General features: G+C 47.3%; 2 protein-coding genes across 5 annotated transcripts; one reads left to right on the top strand and one right to left on the bottom strand.

The window, feature by feature from the left end:
- Positions 1 to 573: 573 nt before the first annotated feature.
- Positions 574 to 13,052, top strand: ccdc80 (coiled-coil domain containing 80). Of its 2 annotated transcripts, XR_009924011.1 has the most exons (11): positions 574 to 1,869; positions 2,026 to 2,223; positions 2,675 to 3,165; positions 3,246 to 3,590; positions 4,260 to 4,416; positions 6,970 to 7,106; positions 8,722 to 8,873; positions 9,841 to 9,944; positions 11,527 to 11,610; positions 12,228 to 12,635; positions 12,667 to 13,052. XR_009924011.1 is itself a non-coding variant. In XM_062402198.1 (10 exons), the coding sequence occupies exons 1-10, from the start codon at positions 1,191 to 1,193 to the stop codon at positions 12,548 to 12,550; spliced, it is 2,670 nt and encodes an 889-aa protein (XP_062258182.1). In that variant the 5' UTR covers positions 574 to 1,190; the 3' UTR covers positions 12,551 to 13,052. The 2 variants fall into 2 exon arrangements, 1 of the variants encoding a protein (XP_062258182.1); XM_062402198.1 differs by having other exon boundaries at positions 12,228 to 13,052.
- Positions 13,053 to 13,578: 526 nt separating this feature from the next.
- slc35a5 (solute carrier family 35 member A5) lies at positions 13,579 to 19,327 on the bottom strand. 3 transcript variants are annotated; one of them, XM_062402242.1, is made up of 10 exons: positions 19,211 to 19,327; positions 17,460 to 17,663; positions 17,278 to 17,376; positions 17,057 to 17,190; positions 16,760 to 16,827; positions 16,446 to 16,634; positions 15,917 to 16,117; positions 15,702 to 15,829; positions 14,824 to 15,092; positions 13,579 to 13,730 (listed from the first exon to the last, which is right to left on the bottom strand). In XM_062402242.1, exons 2-10 carry the CDS (start codon positions 17,584 to 17,586, stop codon positions 13,662 to 13,664), a joined length of 1,284 nt encoding a protein of 427 aa, XP_062258226.1. In that variant the 5' UTR covers positions 17,587 to 17,663; positions 19,211 to 19,327; the 3' UTR covers positions 13,579 to 13,661. The 3 variants fall into 3 exon arrangements, with proteins under 3 accessions (XP_062258226.1, XP_062258225.1, XP_062258224.1); XM_062402241.1 differs by having other exon boundaries at positions 17,460 to 17,619; positions 19,211 to 19,326; XM_062402240.1 differs by having other exon boundaries at positions 17,460 to 17,616; positions 19,211 to 19,325.
- Positions 19,328 to 20,117: the final 790 nt, after the last annotated feature.

Consider the following 20,117-nt stretch of genomic DNA (forward strand, 5'->3'; position numbering starts at 1 on the left):
ACTGGATGTGGCTCGGCCCTCGTGGTTTATACGACTCTTTACTTATGGGCTTTAATTAGAAGCTCAACAGGGAAACTTTCTGAGAGGAAATGGAAAGAATCGTCGTTAAGGAGCTAAGATTGAGATCCTGGCATCAAACACGTAAAGACAATATTCTTTTTCTTTTAATCACTAGGCTGTAAACAGTGGGAGCAGTGAACGAGCCTCTGGGTCTAAACACACAGTTTGTAGAGCAGAATAAGGAGCAGCCCTCTGGAGGTGGAGGGGAGGTCTGCTCCACTTGGAGGAGCTGATGCTGGGATGGGACCTGGGGGTGTTTCTCTGCTGGTTTAACGGGGAACTTGACACTGGGTCTGCTTGTGGTCATTTCTCTTCCCAGTAATCTGTCCCACAGGGCGGGGGGGGCGACGTGTTTTACTTTTAGTTTCAGTGTATTTTTACGCAACCACTTAACACGTTGTGCTCCGGTGAAGCAGCCCAGCCCGCGGAGAGAGGGTTTCTGGAGGAGGGGGGGGAGCAGAGGGAACTGGCAGCCGACGGTCCCGGGGCAGGTCCTGCTGCTGCGCCGCCAAGAGTCCGGAGGCTGAGGTTTGGTCTGTGCGCACATTCCGGGAGAAGCTCCAGAGCTGCGTCCTGCCAGAGGAGAACCTGAGAGAAGAACCTGGGAGGAGAACCTGGGAGGAGAACCCGAGAGGAGAACCCGAGAAGAGAACCTGAGAGGAGTAGCTGAGAGGAGAACCTGACAAGAGAACCCGAGAGGAGAACCTGGGAGGAGAACCCGAGAGGAGGCTCGGACCCACTTCACTTTGTTGGGAACAGAAAACACTGGATGAGTTGAACTCTGAGGGGAAACGTGTATTTTCTGGAGATGTGACGTGTTGGAAAAGTTGAGGAGTTACTTCACTTTTTGGAAGCTCGTGATTTAGAGATGATCCTCTTGTTGTGGATTTAACTTTACGCACAGCAAACTTTTCTCCTTCTCTCCGTGAGTGTGACTCAAAGATCCGCCAGAGAACTGGGTTCCTCGAGCAGGAGCGAGGATCTGAAGCAGATCCTGTCACTTCCATCTATTATGTGTTTGTCCTCATCTGGAACTCATTGATTCGACCTCAGATGCGCTAAAGACGCGCACGGGTCTTCATCTGTCCCTCAGTGAGAGTTCAGCCGACTGTATCTGACACCTCGCCACGATGAGGGCTGCTGTTCTCTGTGGACTTCTCATGTCTTTGCTGACCTGGACAGGAGACGCCGACAGACAGACTCGTCCCAGGCACCGACGCGTGAGACTGGCACATGCCCCGGAGGGCCCACGGAACCAGGGTCGCCTCCTCAGACCTGTGCGTCCTGGGTTTGGCTCGGCCATCTCGGTGCACAGCCCCAAGGGGGGGGGCGATGTTCAGGCTGATGAGGGGGTTCCTGTTTTCACCAGGACGAGGACTGTGCAGGGCCGGAGAGCAGGGGGCCAGGGGCTGGGGCCACGGAGAGGGCTGGCCGCGCAGACAACCCCCCCCACTGCCCCAGACCTGCAGAGAGATGAGGCCACTCCAGGGGCCAGAACCCGGGGGAGCCGGATGCCCAGCAGCGCCGGGTCACCAAACCTTCTGGCCAGCTTTGCAGGGAAGAACCGCGTGCTGGTGATTTCTGCCCCTCATGAATCAGACGGCTACTACCGCCTGATGATGTCTCTCCTGAAACCAGACGTGTACTGCGAGCTGGCCGAGCGACATGTCCAGCAGATCGTCATTTTTCACCAGGAGGGGGAAAGGGGAGGCAAGGTGAGAAGGATCACCACGGAGGGGAAGGTGATGGAGGAGTCGCTGGACACTGCTCTGATCCCCAGACTCATGAACGTCCTCAAACTGGAGAAAGGTAAAGATGGTTCAGGTCCTCAGGGAGGTGATGACACCGTGACCGGACTTTGTGCATGTTTGAGTTTGTCTGAATGTTTTATATTCCGGTTTCACACCTCAAAGTACACTCAGCTCAATCATCTATTCACCTGACACGTGATGTGCTGACCTGCAGGGAAGTTTGGGATGGTGCTGCTGAAGAAGACCCTGCAGGTGGAGGAGAGGTACCCGTACCCCGTGAGGCTGGAGGCCATGTACGAGGTGATCGACCAGTCGCCCATGAGGAAGCTGGAGAAGCTGCGGCAGAAGGGCTTCGTCCAGAAGTGCAGAGGAGCTGGTGTGGAGGGTCAAGTGGAGGAGGGCACGCCCACAGGTGAGAGTCCTATGGTTCTAGAAACATTTCTAACTGTCACGGGAGGAGAAGCCACCTCCTTCCACCTCCTCGTTCTGTGGATCACTAAAGATGCAGTGTGTCATCTCAGACTGGTGTTGCCGGCTGAATGTTATTTAGTTTGTGGTTTTCACGGCAATAGAACATTAAATTACAAAGCACAACATCATCAATGTTCCGAGTGTGTTTTGTGTATAGTACAGGTTTGAAGAAGTCATGGATCTGATTCTGTTCATGAGAAGCACAAACACATTTATATCTGTCGGAGCAAAGATCTCAGGATCAGATGAACCGAAACAGTCACTGAAGACAAGAGAGGAAATACAATGAAAGACAGATGTTCGAAGACTGTTTTTTAATTGTGTGTGTATGTGTGTGTGTGTGTGTGTGTGTGTGTGTGTGTGTGTGTGTGTGTGTATGTGAATGTGTGTAGCCGTAGACACACCTGTAGAAAGAAAACCAGGGAAGAAGCTCCCACGGAAACCCACACAGGGGACAACAACAACAACAACCACAACTGCTGCAACCACGACCACAACACGACCAACTACCACAACTACCACCGCAACTACAACTACAACCCGGCCCCCCACCACCACCACAACCCGAGCGACAACAACAACAACAACAACCAGAGCAACAACCACCAAAGCCACCACTACCAGAAGAACCACCACGACAAAGAGACCCACCACCACCAGCACCACCCAGAGGCCGACCAGAGCTCCCACCACAGCCCCGTGGCTCCCAGCTCCCAGAACCACCGCTGACCCTTACTACGACCCCCGCAGAGAGAAAACCACGCCGGCCGGAGACAACCGCACCGACAAGGACAACAGAGATGCACAGGACCGCAGGATCCTGCCTTCCACACATAGACTCTCCAAGATCAAACCCAGCAAGAAGAAGACCGGAGCAGAGAAGGTGGTTTGAGTCGTTCAGCTGAATCCTCTTTCTCTGTGATAAACGTACATTTAACCAATGACACGTCTTTATCTGTGCAGGTGTTGACCAACGAGTATGAGGACAGGTACGTTCCCATCAAACCAACAGAGGTCGAACCCGAGGAGACGGAGTCCTTCACCAACATCAGCCCGACCAAGAAGGTCAAGGGCAAACACAACAAGCAGGACAAGAAGAAGAAGAAGAACGACAAGGCGGTGAAGAAAGCCGAGAGGAGAGCGAAGGCTTCGAAGGAGGGGAAGGTCGGGGGAAAGAAGAACGGGAAGAAGCTGGTGAAATACCCCGAGACAGACGACTACCCCAAAACTACCAAGAAGCCGACGCCTCCTCCGAAAGGATCCCTGGCCTCCTTCCTGGACTACTTCGAGAACAGGAGGCGTCTGCTGGTGAGAGCGAGACCTATCTGTGTCCTGCGCTTCCATTTAACACTCCCAATAAAAGAAAGTAAACCAGACCAGTATAAACCCACAGATCCGAGTCTGATGAAACCATTAACCATCAGAGTCATGAATCTCCGACAGAACCTACTGGTCTTGAGTTGTGAAGCTGGCGTTTCACAGGAAGTGTTGAGCAGCAGGAACAGGATGTGATCTACAGTTTATTACAAGTCCAACAGGAGGGACTTTGTTTTAGGAAACAACTGGAAAGACACTTTTAAAAGCCAAACATCTGGATTCATCATTTGCATTTTATTAATATTAACAAACCAGACGTCTGTGCCTCGAGGCAGATAATCATTCACTCGTTCCCCTTTTCGTTTCCAATCTGTCTGTTTTCATTGGTTTTATAATCATATATTGAAGTTGCTGCCATATGAGGAGACGTAAACTATGTGGAGCAGAAACCGGAGACGCTGCACAGCTGTGTGCGAACAGACTGAGTGTCTCTGAGCAGGTTCTTATCACAGCAGTGCTCTGGGCAGGCTGGGAAAATATGCCCCATCCTACGCCTGCAGGTTAATGTAAACATCACCTCTCTGAGTGTGTGTGTGTGTGTGTGTGTGCGTGTGTTTCATTGTGTACACATGACACTCTAACCTCCCTCCCTCCCTCCAGCTGGTCACGTCCCCCGGCGAGGACCACAGGATGTATGCTCAGCAGAGGGACGAGTACCTGGAGTCGGTGTGTGAGATGGCCATCAGGAAAGTGTCCATCATCACCATCTTCGGCTCCCTCACCAACTCCACCATGAAGATCGACCACTACCAGCTGGGTGAGGGGCTCTCACTCTTTATCACACTCTATAGTTCTGAAGTTTGTAACTCAGACATCCAGGAGATGATTGTCACTTCTCTCAGACGGTTTCCCAGCAGCGCTTCCATCTGGTCGGGTGAACTCCTCCTTCACAGGGCAGCTCGTGGAGCTCCACGCTGCTGAGTCACACTGAGGAGGATTGTTTATGAGGATCCAGAGTTTTCTGTGTTTTCATCTCACTGTGAACAAAAGAGGTTTATTTTAGTCTGCTCTCCTCTTGTCAGCCTGTAAAAGTCTGTATGTCATGAAGTGGCTGATGTCTGATGGATTGGGACACATCTGCTCTTCATGCTCCTGGAAAATGATCTTTTTCACAGGATAATTGATTTATTTTTTAGACTTTTCAATCCTTACATGTGAGAAATAGTCTTGAATCTTTAAAAAAGTCGAGTATAATTTCAGTTATTCTATGAAAGTTCTTAGGTTTTCTTTCTGTAAACATGTGTCCTCCCTACGTTCAACTGGACATTTCTTCTTCTCTGTCTCACTTTGTCTTCTGTTGCTTTTCACACGTTCACCATGTGAAGCCAGAGACAGGACAGTGTCTCCTGCCACGTCTCCCTCCTCTCATCCTCACAACATGTCAAACTGGAGGATTCGAGCACTGAACTCCAAGTGAAACATTCAGAATGATCAGTGACTCTGCCAAAGCCACACGTCTCTGTGCACGTCTCTGTGCACGTCTCTCGTCTCAGTGCACGTCTCACGTCTCTGTGCACGTCTCTCGTCTCTGTGCACGTCTCTGTGCACGTCTCTGTGCACGTCTCTGTGCACGTCTCTGTGCACGTCTCTCGTCTCAGTGCACGTCTCTCGTCTCTGTGCACGTCTCTCGTCTCTGTGCACGTCTCTCGTCTCTGTGCACGTCTCTCGTCTCTGTGCACGTCTCTCGTCTCTGTGCACGTCTCTCGTCTCTGTGCACGTCTCTGTGCACGTCTCTCGTCTCTGTGCACGTCTCTCGTCTCTGTGCACGTCTCTCGTCTCTGTGCACGTCTCTCGTCTCTGTGCACGTCTCTCGTCTCTGTGCACGTCTCTCGTCTCTGTGCACGTCTCTCGTCTCTGTGCACGTCTCACGTCTCTGTGCACGTCTCACGTCTCTGTGCACGTCTCTCGTCTCAGTGCACGTCTCTTGTCTCTGTGCACGTCTCTCGTCTCTGTGCACGTCTCTCGTCTCAGTGCAGGTGACGGACGCTGACCTCTGAGTCGCATCGTCTTCCTTTCTGTGCTCAAACTTCAGGAGGTGTTCACTCTCTCTCTTTACCTCCACAGAGGAAGTTATTATTCCACCTCCTCCATTTGTTGGTTTGTTTTTCTGCAGAATTATATGAAAACTACAGAACTGATTTTCTTGAAGCTCGGTGGAAGGATGTGTGGGCTGAGTCATTACACACACACAGACACAGACACACACACACACACGTACAGCTCTTTAAAATGCCCCTCCAAACCACTGCTGTTCTAATGGGAAGTGTTGTGTTGTTAATTTGTGTAGTCTGACCTTTAGAGGAGGATTTTGCAGTCGTCTCAGCTGCAGTTAGTTAACATCAAGACACTGGAACTCACTTTGTAGAACTTTACGAGTGTCACTCCACACGACAACCAGGTCGGATCCACAAGGAATTCTGGGAAATGTGGAAAAGTTACGTCACCCACCCCCCACCTCCCACCTCACCACTCGGTTACAGTTTTGTTCCATTTACCGGCCAGAGGGTGTGTGTGTGTGTGTGTGTGTGTATGTGTGAGAACTTGTGCTGTGTACAAACAACATGTTCTTTCCTCGCTGCTGAAAGAAGCAGTTGTTGAACTAAACTCAGTTCAGTCTAAATTTTTTGTTGGTTGCTCAGCAACACGGGCTGTACGACTGAGTGTGTGTGTGTGTGTGTGTGAGTGTGTGTGTGTGTGTGTGTGTGTGTGTGTGAGTGTGTGAGTGTGGTGGGTTTTTCCTGATTCGATGGCCTCATACATATTACACATCACAGCGTGGGGGAAACAACCGAGAAACACTGTTCTGTGGTCAGTGTGTGTTTGTGTGTGTCTGTCTGTGCCTGTGTGTGTTTGTTTTCGGGTATGTGTGTGTGTGTGTGTGTGTGTGTGTGTGTGGAGGGAGTGGTGATTAAAGGCTCTGGTCTGTATAAACGCCAGCTACAGTAAATATGGTGGGGCTCCGTCTCTGCCAGATCGGAGTGAATCGTCTCTTTGTGGACTCGTCCCTGATCCACTGGTTTCCACTGGTCTCTTTAAAGTCCAACACACGATTCACAGAGCTCAGCACTGGGAAACACCTTTTCTCCTCACATGTTATTATGGTTTGTTTGATGGGAAAACTCTTCGTCACAATTGTTTCCTGTAAACACGTCTCTCACTACAGATGCAGTCAAGCCTACAGATCTCACTCTCTGATTTATTTTCTCTGTCACAGAATTTCACTGTAAATTTGTGTTCAAGCTCAAAATGAAGTTTTCATGAGGAAGTCCTGACTCCCAGAATCTGTCCACTGTGTCTCCTTCGTCTCCAGAGAACGACAAGTCCATGAAGGGTCTCCGTCAGGAGGACCTGGTGAACCAGGACCTGATCACGGAGCTGAGGAAGGAGTTCAGCATGATGCACGATGACTTCTACATGGTGCTGACCGACACCGACATGAGGGTCAAGGTACTGACTGGTTTCCTGCTTCCTCTGTGCTGCTTCCTCCGAGCCGCTTCCTCCGAGCTGCTTCCTCCGAGCTGCTTCCTCTTAGCTGCTTCCTATGAGCTGTTTCCTCTGTGCTGCTTCCTCCGAGCTGCTTCCTCAGAGCTGTTTCCTCCGAGCTACTTCCTCCGAGCTGCTACCTCCGAGCTGCTTCCTATGAGCTGTTTCCTCCGAGCTGCTTCCTCCGAGCCGCTTCCTTTGAGCCGCTTCCTCCGAGCTGCTTCCTCTGAGCTGCTTCCTCCGAGCTTGCTTCCTCCGAGCTGCTTCCTCAGAGCCGCTTCTTCTGAGCTGCTTCCTCAGAGCCGCTTCTTCTGAGCCGCTTCCTCTGAGCTGCTTCCTTTGAGCTGCTTCCTCCGAGCTGCTTCCTCAGACCTGCTTCCTCCGAGCTGCTTCCTCCGAGGCGCTTCCTCCGAGCCGCTTCCTCCGAGCTGCTTCCTCCGAGCTGCTTCCTGACTGGTGTGTCCTCACAGTCTGATGCACAGCAGTGTTGTGATGATGCTTGTAAAGGCAGGAAGTTCTAGTTGACCGACTTGTCTCTAGTCATTCATGTTTCTATGTTTTGGGTAACGCCAGGTTTTAGCATATTTGATTGAAAATGCAATCGTTTGTGTCCTTGTTTATTTTGTAATAAATTAGCCAGAATAATTCAGTTTTGTTAAAGAGTTTCAGTGAGAAGTTTAATCATCAGAATCAGTGTAGAAAACACACCAAATTAATAAATCAACATTTAAATGAATATGTTAAGAGTGTAAAAGTACTTCAAGGTCCTCGAAGGCTCCAGTCCCTGAATGTGGACGGGCTGTAGAAGACGTCTCGTGATATTTTTATATTCTGAATTTGCTTTAATAATCAACCTCTAAAGTTTGACATTGAGACAGAAATAAGTTGTTTTTCTTCTTTGTTTATGAATTTTTAAATCTCTTATTTACACGCTCAGCGTCCGTCTGCCCGACACGTCGTCTCTTTCTCTCTGGAGGTGGACGGACCTGTCCCCACGCTGCCGTCACAAGGACACTGTTTTAATTCACACTACATGAAATTTGCCCGACACCTGTGTGTGTGTGTGTGTGTGTGTGTGTGTGTGTGTGTGTGTGTGTGTGTGTGTGTGTGTGTGTGTGCCAGGGTAAACCACCAGGCTGTTTGTGGACTCATCAAAGAGACCAGTGTTCATGTCTCCACTGACAGAGGCCGAGACAGGGACGTCTGTGAATGTTGGAGGATGTGGGTGTGGGCATGAGACAGAGAGGAGGAGGAGGAGGAGGAGGGTGGGAGTCAGAACAACCCAGAGGAAGGTGTGAGAGTGTTTGTGTGGTTGTGTTAAATGTCTCTGCATGTGTCAGATATTCATGAAGAGATTTCTGAGATGAAACGTGATGTGGCTCTTTCCCTCGAGTTCTTCTGGAGAACACACTCACACCTCCGCTCCATCACGTGACTGCAAACAGGTTGAACTGTGTTCTCTTCTCCTCTGTGATGTTTCCAGATGTTTGTTCTCACACGGACACATTGATGTATTTATTCTGTGGCTTCAAATCAGCCTCTGGCAGAGAATGACCGCTTCTCGTTGTTCTTTTGTCAGCAATCCTACGAGGTGCCCATCGCCATGAAGGCCGTGTTCAACTACATCGACACCTTCTCCTCCCGCATCCGAGAGATGGAGCAGCAGAAGAGGGACGGAGTCGAGTGCAAGAAGGAGGACAAGCCCCGGTCGCTGGAGAACTTCCTCTCCAGGTGAGACTGACGGATTCACTCGTTGAACTTGTTTGGTTAACTCGCTAGACCTCCATGGAAATGAGCTGGTTTCTGAAGATCAACTAGTGAAGACTCACTGTCCAACAAACACAACTCCAGGTCGACATCTGTCCTGAGTCCTTCGGCCTCTTTTAGCTCTCACTGCCGGAAGTTTCCTCCAATAATCACTCAGTTGGAGGCCTCCAGGGGGCGCTGTGGCAATGAACCACCTGCCATTCTTCCTATTATCATTTTGCATACCATTAGAATGATTTTGAAGCTTTTATTTTGAGGTTTACAAACTACTGAGTGTCGTAGTCAGTTTGTCTCTTCAGTGTTTTGACACCTGTCCTGACCTTTAACCCTGGGACTTGTCTCCATTCGGCCATGAGGTACATGAGAGCTGCTGTGAGCTCGGGTTCAGGACGGTGTCGAGGTCAAGCTCAGAAGACCACGTCTTTATGGGTTTATCCACCGGATCATTATGTTTGATGGTTTCCTGAAACTACCGCCACAGAGCCGGGGGCACATTATTGATAGTCGTGAACAAATAACATAAAACTACCAACCACTGGTTTTAAAGATGAAGACCTCGGCCTCCTTCATAACTGAAAACACTAGAAGTCCTTGAAGAGAGTTCTTCTGAGAATCTGGTGGTGGGAGTTCTCTGTGTGGTCCCAGCAGGCGGTGCCTCCTCCGTCAAACATCTGCTGCTCTGCTCAATAATCAAACCACAGTTTAACGTCTTTATAAGCAACGTTTGGCAAATGGCAGCGCAGTGTGTTCCACGGATATTAAAAGCAACACAAACCCCCGTTAGTCCCTCGAGGCCGAATCACACACGAGAGGTCGGAACCAGACAGGGTGTCTCAGCGAACAGGCTCGATGCCTCGTCTCCGTGCACTGAGCTTTCACCGCTGCGCCAACGTGCCACTTAAGTCCCGGCTGAACTTTCCTGTGATTGCAGGTTCCGATGGAGACGTCGCCTGTTCATCATCTCCGCCCCCAACGACGAGGAGTGGGCCTATCAGCAGCAGCTCTACGCCCTGAACAGCCAGGCCTGCAACCTGGGTGAGTCTCCTGAAACCAGTCAGCCTCATGGAATCTGAATGGGAGGCCAGTGGGCATAACCAGCAGAGTGTTGGGAGGGTTTCTCTGTTCGGGCTCACGACTCTCACAACTCTTTCTTTGGCTCCAACAACTTTTCTGTCGCTGCAAACAAACAAACAAACAAACAAACATAAATATCTTCACTTCCTTTGAAAGTTCGACCTGAAAGAACAAATGTTAAACCTCACGATGAATCGTCTTTGTGTTGATTCAGATCTGAGTTACAGTAGGAATATATTTGGAGGATTCTATTTTAACTTTACTTGACTTGTGTCTTGTCACGGTGTGTGTGTGTGTGTGTGTGTGTGTGTGTGTGTGTGTGTGTGTGTGTGTTTGTGTAGAGAGAAGTGGAGCCGCTCTGTTCTTCTGTCTGAAACTAACAAACTTCTTCTCCTATGACAAACGGCTGTTACTCAACTTTTCCACTGTCACTTAGATAAGTGCTAAGTGTTCGTCTCAGAGACACATGTATCTGGACTGTGTCCGTCTCCGCCCCCTGAAGAGTCGGACAGATTCATAAGACAACTTTAAATATCTCACAACCCACTTCGCTCCCCAGTAAAACCAGATGCATGCTGTCATCAGGAGTCTCCTCCCAGTTTGAGCCTCATCTTCTGGTTTTGTGTGATGTGAAGTTTTCTGACGTTTCTCTGGATCCTGAGTCTCGACTCCCTCACATGTTAGAAAACAGATAACAGATAAACAGATTAACCTCACATGACTCTGAGCTCAGTTCAGCTTCTTTTCAGATTTTACTCAATGCAGCCTATAAGCTGCTTCTGGTTTTTAAGTTGAACGTTTTGATAAAAGTCTCTATTCTGGATTCTGGATGGAAAAGAAAGACGTGAACTGACTGTGTGTTTGTAACGAGACATCAAATCAACTGAACTCCTTCAGAGGGACGAGCTGAGAGAGGAACTCAGTAAACTTTGGCTCGAGGGAGGATCCAAGAGATTTCAGTCTCTTTGAATTCACAAGATCTGAGGTTTTCACACGTGAATAATTCATGGATTTGGTTAAAAGTAAAAAGTTTGGTTAAAAGTATATTTAACTGTAACTCTGACGTCAGAATGTGTGCAGACAGTTTTTACACATGGTGGAAACTCATCTTATCAATCCCACCGACGCTGTGAGGACTTGTTTCCCCTCATGTTGTTGCTCTTGGCCGGTCGGCTGTCGGGCTGTCGGGCTGTTCCCTCCCTCCCTCCCCCCTCCCTCACTCCCTCCCTCCCTCCCTCGCTCGCCCTGGGCCCAGACAAAGGGCCGTCCTGCTGACTGCGCTGCTGAACGCCTCAGAGGTTTGATCCTGGTGTTCAGGACTTGGCGCTCACAGCGTGAAGTCAGAGCTCTCGGGTGTTTACCGTCGGCCTTCTGGCTGCAGAGGATTCTTTTAGCAGATTTCTACAGGCCATCGTCCTCCAGTTACCCAGAAAGCATTGCTCAGGACCGGTCCAATAATAAACAAGTGACCTCAGAGGATCAGGATGTCACAGACGTGTTTGAAGCTGTTACCTCTCTGACATGTTTCTCTGATGTCACACAGGTCTGAGGCACATCTCCATCCTGAAGCTGGCTGGCACGGACCTGGCAGACATGGGCGGAGTCCTGGAACTTTATCCAATCAATGGTAAGAACTTTTTTAATATAATAATCAATGAACTGGTTTGAATTTGGCGGTCAGAGGTGAAAAGTAAAGGAAACTGTGCCCTCATGAGTGTAGGAGAAGACCCTATGAACCTACTGAAGCTAGAGGAGGCATACGACCACAGGGCGGTAACTCTAGATCACAACTGTTCTCAGGGTCAGAAGAAACCAGTCAGGCTCGAGTCGTCTGAGGCTGTTGAGATTTCTTCTTGTAGCAGTAGAGCTCAGCATGTGGAGACACAGTAACTGTGAAACCTTTCCTGCTCCTCTACTTCCTGTGAAACCCTTCCTGCCCCTCTACTTCCTGTGAAAACCGTCCTGCTCCTCTACTTCCTGTGAAACCCGTCCTGCTCCTCTACTTCCTGTGAAACCCTTCCTGCTCCTCTACTTCCTGTGAAACCCGTCCTGCTCCTCTACTTCCTGTGAAACCCTTCCTGCTCCTCTACTTCCTGTGAAACCCTTCCTGCTCCTCTACTTCCTGTGAAACCCTTCCTGCTCCTCTACTTCCTGTGAAACCCGTCCTGCTCCTCTACTTCCTGTGAAACCCTTCCTGCTCCTCTACTTCCTGTGAAACCCTTCCTGCTCCTCTACTTCCTGCAGGCAGTGCCACGGTGGAGCGTGAGGGGTTGTCGGGGAGCCTGGTGAAGGACATGAGAAACTACTTCCAGATCAGCCCTGAGTACTTCTCCATGCTGCTGGTGGGGAAGGACGGGAACGTGAAGTCCTGGTACCCCTCGCCCATGTACTCCATGGCCATCATCTACGACCTGGTGGACTCCATGCAGCTGCGCAGACAGGAGATGGCCATCCAGCAGTCCCTGGGCATGCGCTGCCCCGAGGACGAGTACGGGGGGTACGGTTACCACCAACATGGATATGAACACGGGTACCAGGACGGCTATCACCAGGGCTATGGCTACTAACCGATGGGTGGGCGTGATCTGACCGAGGACGCACGAGTCAACGTGTCCTCGCAGCTGGTGCTTCTCTCTTCCTTCAGCCCCTGTGGTCCTGAATGTCTTCCAGCACTCAGTGGAAGCTGCTGCCTTCACCTCTCCACTTCTTTCACGTGTAACAGTCGGTTCCTTCTGACGCCTTCGATCTGAGCTGGTAATCCAGCCGATGGGCAGATGAGGCTCAGGGATCTGTTGAATTCTTCAGTGCTTTACACCTTGTTGCTTTAAGTTTCCTTAACTCCAGGTCCAATTCACATCGTGGTGTTTCCAGCACAGACCTTTATTTTGTAGATATCGGGCTGAAATAAGACATTTATGTATTTATTGGACATCTGCTGCATCCGAGGTGCAGTTATTGACTATTGTACGAAACTGAATCACGTTTTTTCTCCTTTGTAAAGATTCTTTGCTAAACAATGTTCTTATTTATACTCTATTGTCCTATATGAAAATAAACATTTGTTTGCTACCACTCATGTTTTTTGAATTTGCTCATAAGATTCAGTCCGAGGGAAAAGCAAGAATATTTAGAGCGATGTCGCCTCCTAGTGGCTCAACACGAAGATGACGGGTGAAGACAACACATTCCTACACATTTCAAAATGGGATGTGAAAAAACAAAAATGTTTATGATCTATTCTCGAAGTTAAACACATTCAAAACACAACTATATATTACTGCTGGTGTTCCGAACATAAAAAAACATGTTAACTTAGAAATTTATAAAAGTTTGTTCCATGACAGAAGCCCGAGTCGTTCTGCAGCTGCCGGTTTGGCTACAACATTTTTTTCTTTTGCATTTCACTCTTAAAATTAAACATAAACACCATAAAAATACAAGTGCAATGATATTTTAACACTAAATATAAAACACAGTAAAACATATAACAGAAAACTCAAAAAAAAGTGGTTGAGCCAAGAACTTTCTCTTAAACACCCCCCCCCACCCCCCCACCCCTTGTTGTCCATCCTCCATTTACATTCCGTCAGTCAGCAGCAGTGAAAAGGTGCATCTTGTGTAGTCGAGCATCTTGTGTAGTCGAGCATCTTGTGTAGTCGAGCATCTTGTGTAGTCGAGCTACAAAGACTCGTCCTCAGACTCACTGTCTGTGTTGGGCTTCGTCAGGAGCTCCAGCTCTTCACCGTCCTGCAACACAAAGAGAATCAGGATGATGATGACGAGCTGACAGAACCTCAGGCACGTGTTTCTCACAGGATTCAAACTCAAACTGATTTTTCATCAGGATCCAGTCATTATTTGGAGAAAAATCCAGAATCATAATGTTAAGGAAAATGGAAAAATACTTGTTGGATCTGCACCAAAATATAAAGAGTTATTCCTGGACTCGTACTGGATCCTTTCACAAAGTTTTGTGATAATCTGTTGAGCGTTTTTTGCTCAATCCTGCAAAATAACTCATATGAAATCATAACCTCTTTGGGGGAGACCTGCACTCGACTCATCCGTTCTAGTTCGAGTGCATGTCCATAGCTCTGCATTGTTTTCCTGTTAATATCCTACTTTTTAATATGAGATTTTACTGATTTCAAAACATGTCCTCTGTTTTTGCATTTGGTTATTTTATCTTTATCTCATCTTCTTTAGTGTTTGTCATCCGTTTCATTATTCTACCTTTATCTTTGTTTTTCCTGCCTTCGGTGTTTCCTCAGCTCCTGTTGAATGTTATTGTTTCGCGCTGTGTGTGGACTTTATGTTAAGTTTGATTGCCTGATTGATCACCAGTAATCTTTCTAAGTTGCTTTAGGATAGTGGAATTTTTTTCTGCCTTGAAAACAGTGAAGAACTTTGTGTTTAAAATCCACAGACATTAGTTTTTGTTCCTGTTTTATCACAGAGACAGAAAACAAATGTGTTATTTCACATTCAGGAGGTTTTCCTCAGCCTGAGTCGTGGAAACCACCTCGAAGTCCTGCTGCCTCCAGGACAGTGACCTCATCCGGCCCCTGTGGACACACGTCCTGTTAAATAACTTCCTCTCTTAAAATCCAATAGACTGCAATGACCTAATGAAGTTACGAGAGGTAAAGGCCCCAGTGTGAGGCCCACCGTTGTTTTCATAGCAAGGAATCAGGTTTCCTGCTGCTCTGAAGAAATCACATTATGGAGGAAGGAGAGCCAAGTTTCCTGAGGAGAAGGTGGTATGTGTGTGGGAGGAGAGGAAGGGGCTTCTCACGGGGGGGCTGGTGAGCGTGACTACTGAAGGACGGGTGGTGCTTACCCCTCTGGACCTCTCGAACACCTCTCCGTTGATGACCCGCAGCTTTTCCTGCTGCAGGGTGTACTCCAGGTCCTTGGGCCGGCTGGCGTTGTAGATAAAGATGGCCAGCAGGACCACGGGCGCCTGGAGGAAGAAGTCGAGCGAAGGGCGGAAGCCGAAGAGGAAGAGGGAGAGGGTGGTGACGAGGACGGTGGTGATCTGTCCCGTCAGCACGTGGAACATGTTGTCTCTGAATTTCAAGATGAAAGCCACAGATAAACCCAGGGCAGCTGAGAGAGAGAGAGAGAGAGAGAGAGAGAGAGAGAGAGAGAGAGATACAGAGAGAGAGAGATACAGAGAGAGAGAGAGAGAGAGAGAGAGAGAGAGAGAGAGAGAGAGAGAGAGAGAGAGAGAGAGAGAGAGAGAGAGAGAGGTTAGGGTTAACACGTTTACATTCCTCATCTCAGATGAAACTTAACAAGTTGTTGTTTATTGCTTTTAGTAACTGCAGATTTTATCTGGAGGCAGTTGTCCCATAAATATCTTCACAAAACAACAGAATGTTAATTGTTTAAAAGCTTATATTAAATTTCCCTGACAAGTGACCTTTGTAATGTCTTTGGTTTCCAGAAAAAACACATCACTGGTTGTTTGTTCATCTGGACGAGGTTATATATTCAGAAGCAAGAGCAGAAGTTACATGACTTTGATATAACACAGCAGAAAGTCTTCAGACATGAACTTCAAAGTTGTAGGAAACTAGAAGCTGAGTTTGCGTTGAGGAGTTAATCTCCTTCTCATCGTGTGTAACCACGTTTTAAAACCTGGGTATATCCTCTGGTTTCTCTGTAAACGAGGATACGATCACCTGCCTCAATGATTCCTTCCCCGTTACTCACCAGTGACCAGCACCAGACCCAGGGAGTAGAGGTTGTGTCCATGGAGGAGGCCACAGTGAGCCGTGAGGCCTCGTGCCTCACTGCCGAGCCCGAGGGTCAGAGCATTGAACACCACACCGAAGCCGTACCTACAGCAGCATGCAGGAGAGACGCAGGTTAAGAGGGAAGCACAGTCTTCAGTCCTCTGACCATGTTTCCACTGAAGTGCGTCTCACAGTTTACTGTTCTGGATGAAGATGCTCTCAGTCAGCTGGTCTCCCTCTTTGAAGATCTTCTCGTTGTAGATGTTGGCCATGGAGGAGATGATGCACTGGAGCAGCAGCAGCACGTGACCCACGCCGAAAGACTGAAGCTTCCCCACAATCCTGTTCCTCCACAGCTGGACGGACGGGGAGGACGCCCACGTGTCACTGACACTGGGACGAGAGCAAAGACATGATGGACAGAACTGAGTCGGCTGTTGATGAATCGCTTTCCATTCCTAACCCAAGTTTCACCGACTACATTCTCTGGTTCCATGTTAAACTGAAACTGACACATTCAGGATAATAAAGCTGCCGTTAGTGAACTAGTAAACAGGAAGTGAAAGCACACGAGTCACTTCACACCAGGAGAAGTCATGGTGTTATGACAGTCGTTATCATGTGTGTTGAACACTGTGGATACTCTGTCCTCACTTGTTCCTCATTTAAATCCCTGAAGTTCTTTGTTTATCAGCCGTTTATCAGCGGGGGGGAACGTTACCTGCTGTTCCTCTTCTGCTCCAGCAGCTGTGTGTACAGCAGGCAGGAGTTGGAGGGGGGGGTCAGGGGGTGGAAATGGAGGCTGTGCACGGCGACGGCGTTTTGGCTGCTTCCTGATCCCGTCGTCAGGGACACGATGGAGAAGAAGAGGACGAGTAACGCTGCCCACTGAACCCAGGACAGGCGCCTCCTGGAGGAGGAGCAGAGAAACACAACATTCTGGTTGTGTCTGTGGTAGACATGGAAATCTAAAACTTAAATTTAATAAATAATTCAAACAGAAGGCGGACATGTCCTAGCAGAGAGACAACTTACTTCAAAACTATTCTGAAGAGTACTGCTGTGGTCAGGATCACAAAGTTGGAGAACAACACTGCCATCGCCTGGAGACAAGAGGAACCACAGGAGGTGAAACAGCAGAACATGACGACTGCATCTGTAACATCTGGATTCTAAAGGCTGGTAAGAAACCAGATGGAAAAATATACTCTAACATGACGTTTTTAAAGATTTGTGAGGTTTTCATATTAAATGGAATTTATGCAACAAAATCTCCTCAAGAAGCAAAAGCATGTTTCCTGTGGTGATGCAGCGTGTTGAGTGTTAACTCACAGGCTGAAGGTAGGTCATCACAAAGAAGATGATGAGGTTGTCCAGGAAGTAGAGGAACGCAGGGATGGCCCACTTCAGGGAGCTGAGGAAGGAGGAGCTGGAGGAGCAGCCCAGATCTCTGCAGGATCGACCCTCTGAACAGACAACAGGAGCAAACACACATGAGAAAACATGTTCATCCACAGATTCAACACAAACACAACTGGGACCTGGACGTTTACCTCGAACTATGACCCTGACGGACATAATCAGACAGAAGATCAGCTTGATGAGCTCAGCCAGTAGATTGACAGACGCTGGGAGGAAATCATACTTGTTCTCTGTAAATCAAACAGACAGGTGTTATGAAGATGCTCCGAGGAATCTGTTTATAAACTGTACAACCTGTTTCTTCATCACTCACCTGCGTTGGCAGAGAATTTGAGCAGCAGGATGCGACTTGTCCCCAGAACCACGAAGCCCAGGCCGAGGGCCAGCGTGTAGGCCGAGGAGCGGGAGCACAGACTGGGGCAGGACTGGCAGCGCACCATGGCTGATACTGGGAGGTGAAGTGGTCAGACCTGCTGGTTAATAACACAACCGTGTTGGTATCAGACTGGTGCCAGTTCTGGTTTCAGAAAGAAACAGTGAGACTCCGTCCTTCAGTCATTGTGGAAAATGAACAGCTCATGATTGAAAACTTCAATCTACTAATAAAACATCAAATGTCCTGTTTTGTTTGACCAAAAGTTAAAACAGCCAAAGATATTTACTTGTTTAGTTTTCATCATTTGAGAAGAATCTGAATTATCAAAAGTTTGTTGGTACTTTAGTTAAACAGATATTACTTCTCTGTGTCTTAGTTAATCATTTAGTTGAATAATAGTTTGATTTCTAGTTCTTTCAGCTGTTATGATAACTTTGGAGGCTGACAGGTGCTTTTTTAGTTTTTCCTCCATGTTTTTTCTTTATTTTAAATCCTTTTTATTGGATTATATCAAAATCCAAGTACACAATGTCAGACACAGTAAAACCCTAATTTCTCTGAGTCAGACTCCAACAGATATATTGAATTTAAATAAAAGTGGTATATAATGTATTTGTTCCTCACTCTTGTTGAGGGTTAAAGACGAAGGATGTTGCATCTTGAAAAACCCTGTGAGGCAGATTGTGAAATATGAGCTTAACAAATAAAATAGGATTGAAAGTGATAATGTATGTTGTGCCGTCAGTTTAATTATATTTGTATATAGCCAGATCACAACACATCTCAAGACAATAAACATGAGGAGATATCACAGTACTTTAGAAAAACCCAACAGTTCCCAGATTTGGTGATAAACTGATTAAATCAAGTTACAGTCGCAGAGCAACAGGTTAAACTGGTAAACTAGTAGTTTTGCAATATATCTGTCTTATAAAATGGAGAATTAAAAATGCTAAGTAGCTTAAAAATGGATAAATACTAGTTTGCCTGAGGAGTGATTTTAAAATGTTATTGATCACTTTAAGCTCTTCACGGTCTGACACCAGTTTAAATGTCTGATCTTTGAATTCCATAATTTACCTCTGAGCAGCTTATTTTAATCTGAAGACTTTACCTGAGGTGTTAGGTTATTTATGTATCATATCTCTATTATTATTATTATTATTATTATTATTATTGACCTTACTACTACTACTATTAACTGACTGTGTATTTCAACCCTCTGTTTTCTGTCGTGTGGTATTATGTACTTTGTGTTCTCTATAAATAAGTTATTAATCATATAAACCTAGCATATAAAAACACTAACAAGTTATTAATATTAAAGTTCAGGTGTAAATAAGTTTAAAGTCTCTATGTTCACAGTGACGTAACGGAGCTGCGAGTCGGTTCAGATCGTCAGTGACGTAACGACTCAGATCATAAATGAGAGTACCTAAAGCTTTAGAAGTAATTTAATAAAACAACGTCATTAACTCGAATGGTTTAATGTGATCACATGACGTCATGTTCCTGTGTTTATTCTCAGAATTAGAGAAGCTCAGTTAGCATCGCCATGTTTCTGCACACAGACACACAACAACACACACAACACACGTCCCCTCACACACACAGACACACACTGACACACTCAGACACACACTGATCCTTCAGGTTCTGACACAACGTGAGAAAACAACACAACTCACCCACAACTTCGTCTTAATCTCTCCAACACATCCCAGCTGCATCCGACTCGCAGCACTTCCGGGTTAGTCCGCACATGCGCCATGGGTATTTTCTCGGGGTACCCCTGGCTGTGATTGGCTGAGCCTGACTCTGATCCACGAGCCTCCAACCAATAATCTCTCTCCGTGGATAAATCGACCAATCAGAGGGAGGGAATACAAAAACATGAAGCAGCGTTGACAGGTTGTTTGTGGTTGTCAAGTGTTGACGTCACACTGCACTGTGACCGGAAGAGCAGGTCACATGACTGAGTCGCGCTCACCTGGAGGAAGGTTTGCGTGAAACATGTGTTTGTGCATTTTTACTTTCATTCAGTTTGTAGTTTTTATTTTCTCACATGTGATTTACCATTAAAGTACTGAACACAACAGGGGCGGAAACAGAGGGGGCCATGGAAGGTCAAGCCCCCCCCCCGCCCCTCCATCCTTTCATAGACTTCTATAAAAACAACCAGTGAAGTCGCCCCCTGCTGGTCATTACACAGAATACAGGTTCCAGGCACATTGGCTTAACTTTGGAAACCCAGCGTTTACGTCCATTTTAATAAACAATCTATGGCTCAGAAGGACAAGATGGCTGTTTCATGTTTGGGGCATTTTGGCTTCACTTTCCTGCAGTGGGAAGAAGAAATCTTCAACTTTATTTACATTCTATAATAAAGACCTAGACCAATTAGATCTTATGCTCATTTAATGTTGATATAAATCTGTGTCTCTTTGTGGCCAACTCCGTAACGCTCATAAACAACAAGCACATATACAGATGACATAATGTGATTTGTGTTTGTTCCACAAACAGATAAACAAAGTTCAGGTCGTCTCCAGATGTTTCTCATACATGATGTCTTCATGTGTCTTCATTGGAACA

The sequence above is a fragment of the Platichthys flesus genome, chromosome 13 (genome assembly GCF_949316205.1).
Source record: "Platichthys flesus chromosome 13, fPlaFle2.1, whole genome shotgun sequence".
Lineage (NCBI taxonomy): Eukaryota > Metazoa > Chordata > Actinopteri > Pleuronectiformes > Pleuronectidae > Platichthys > Platichthys flesus.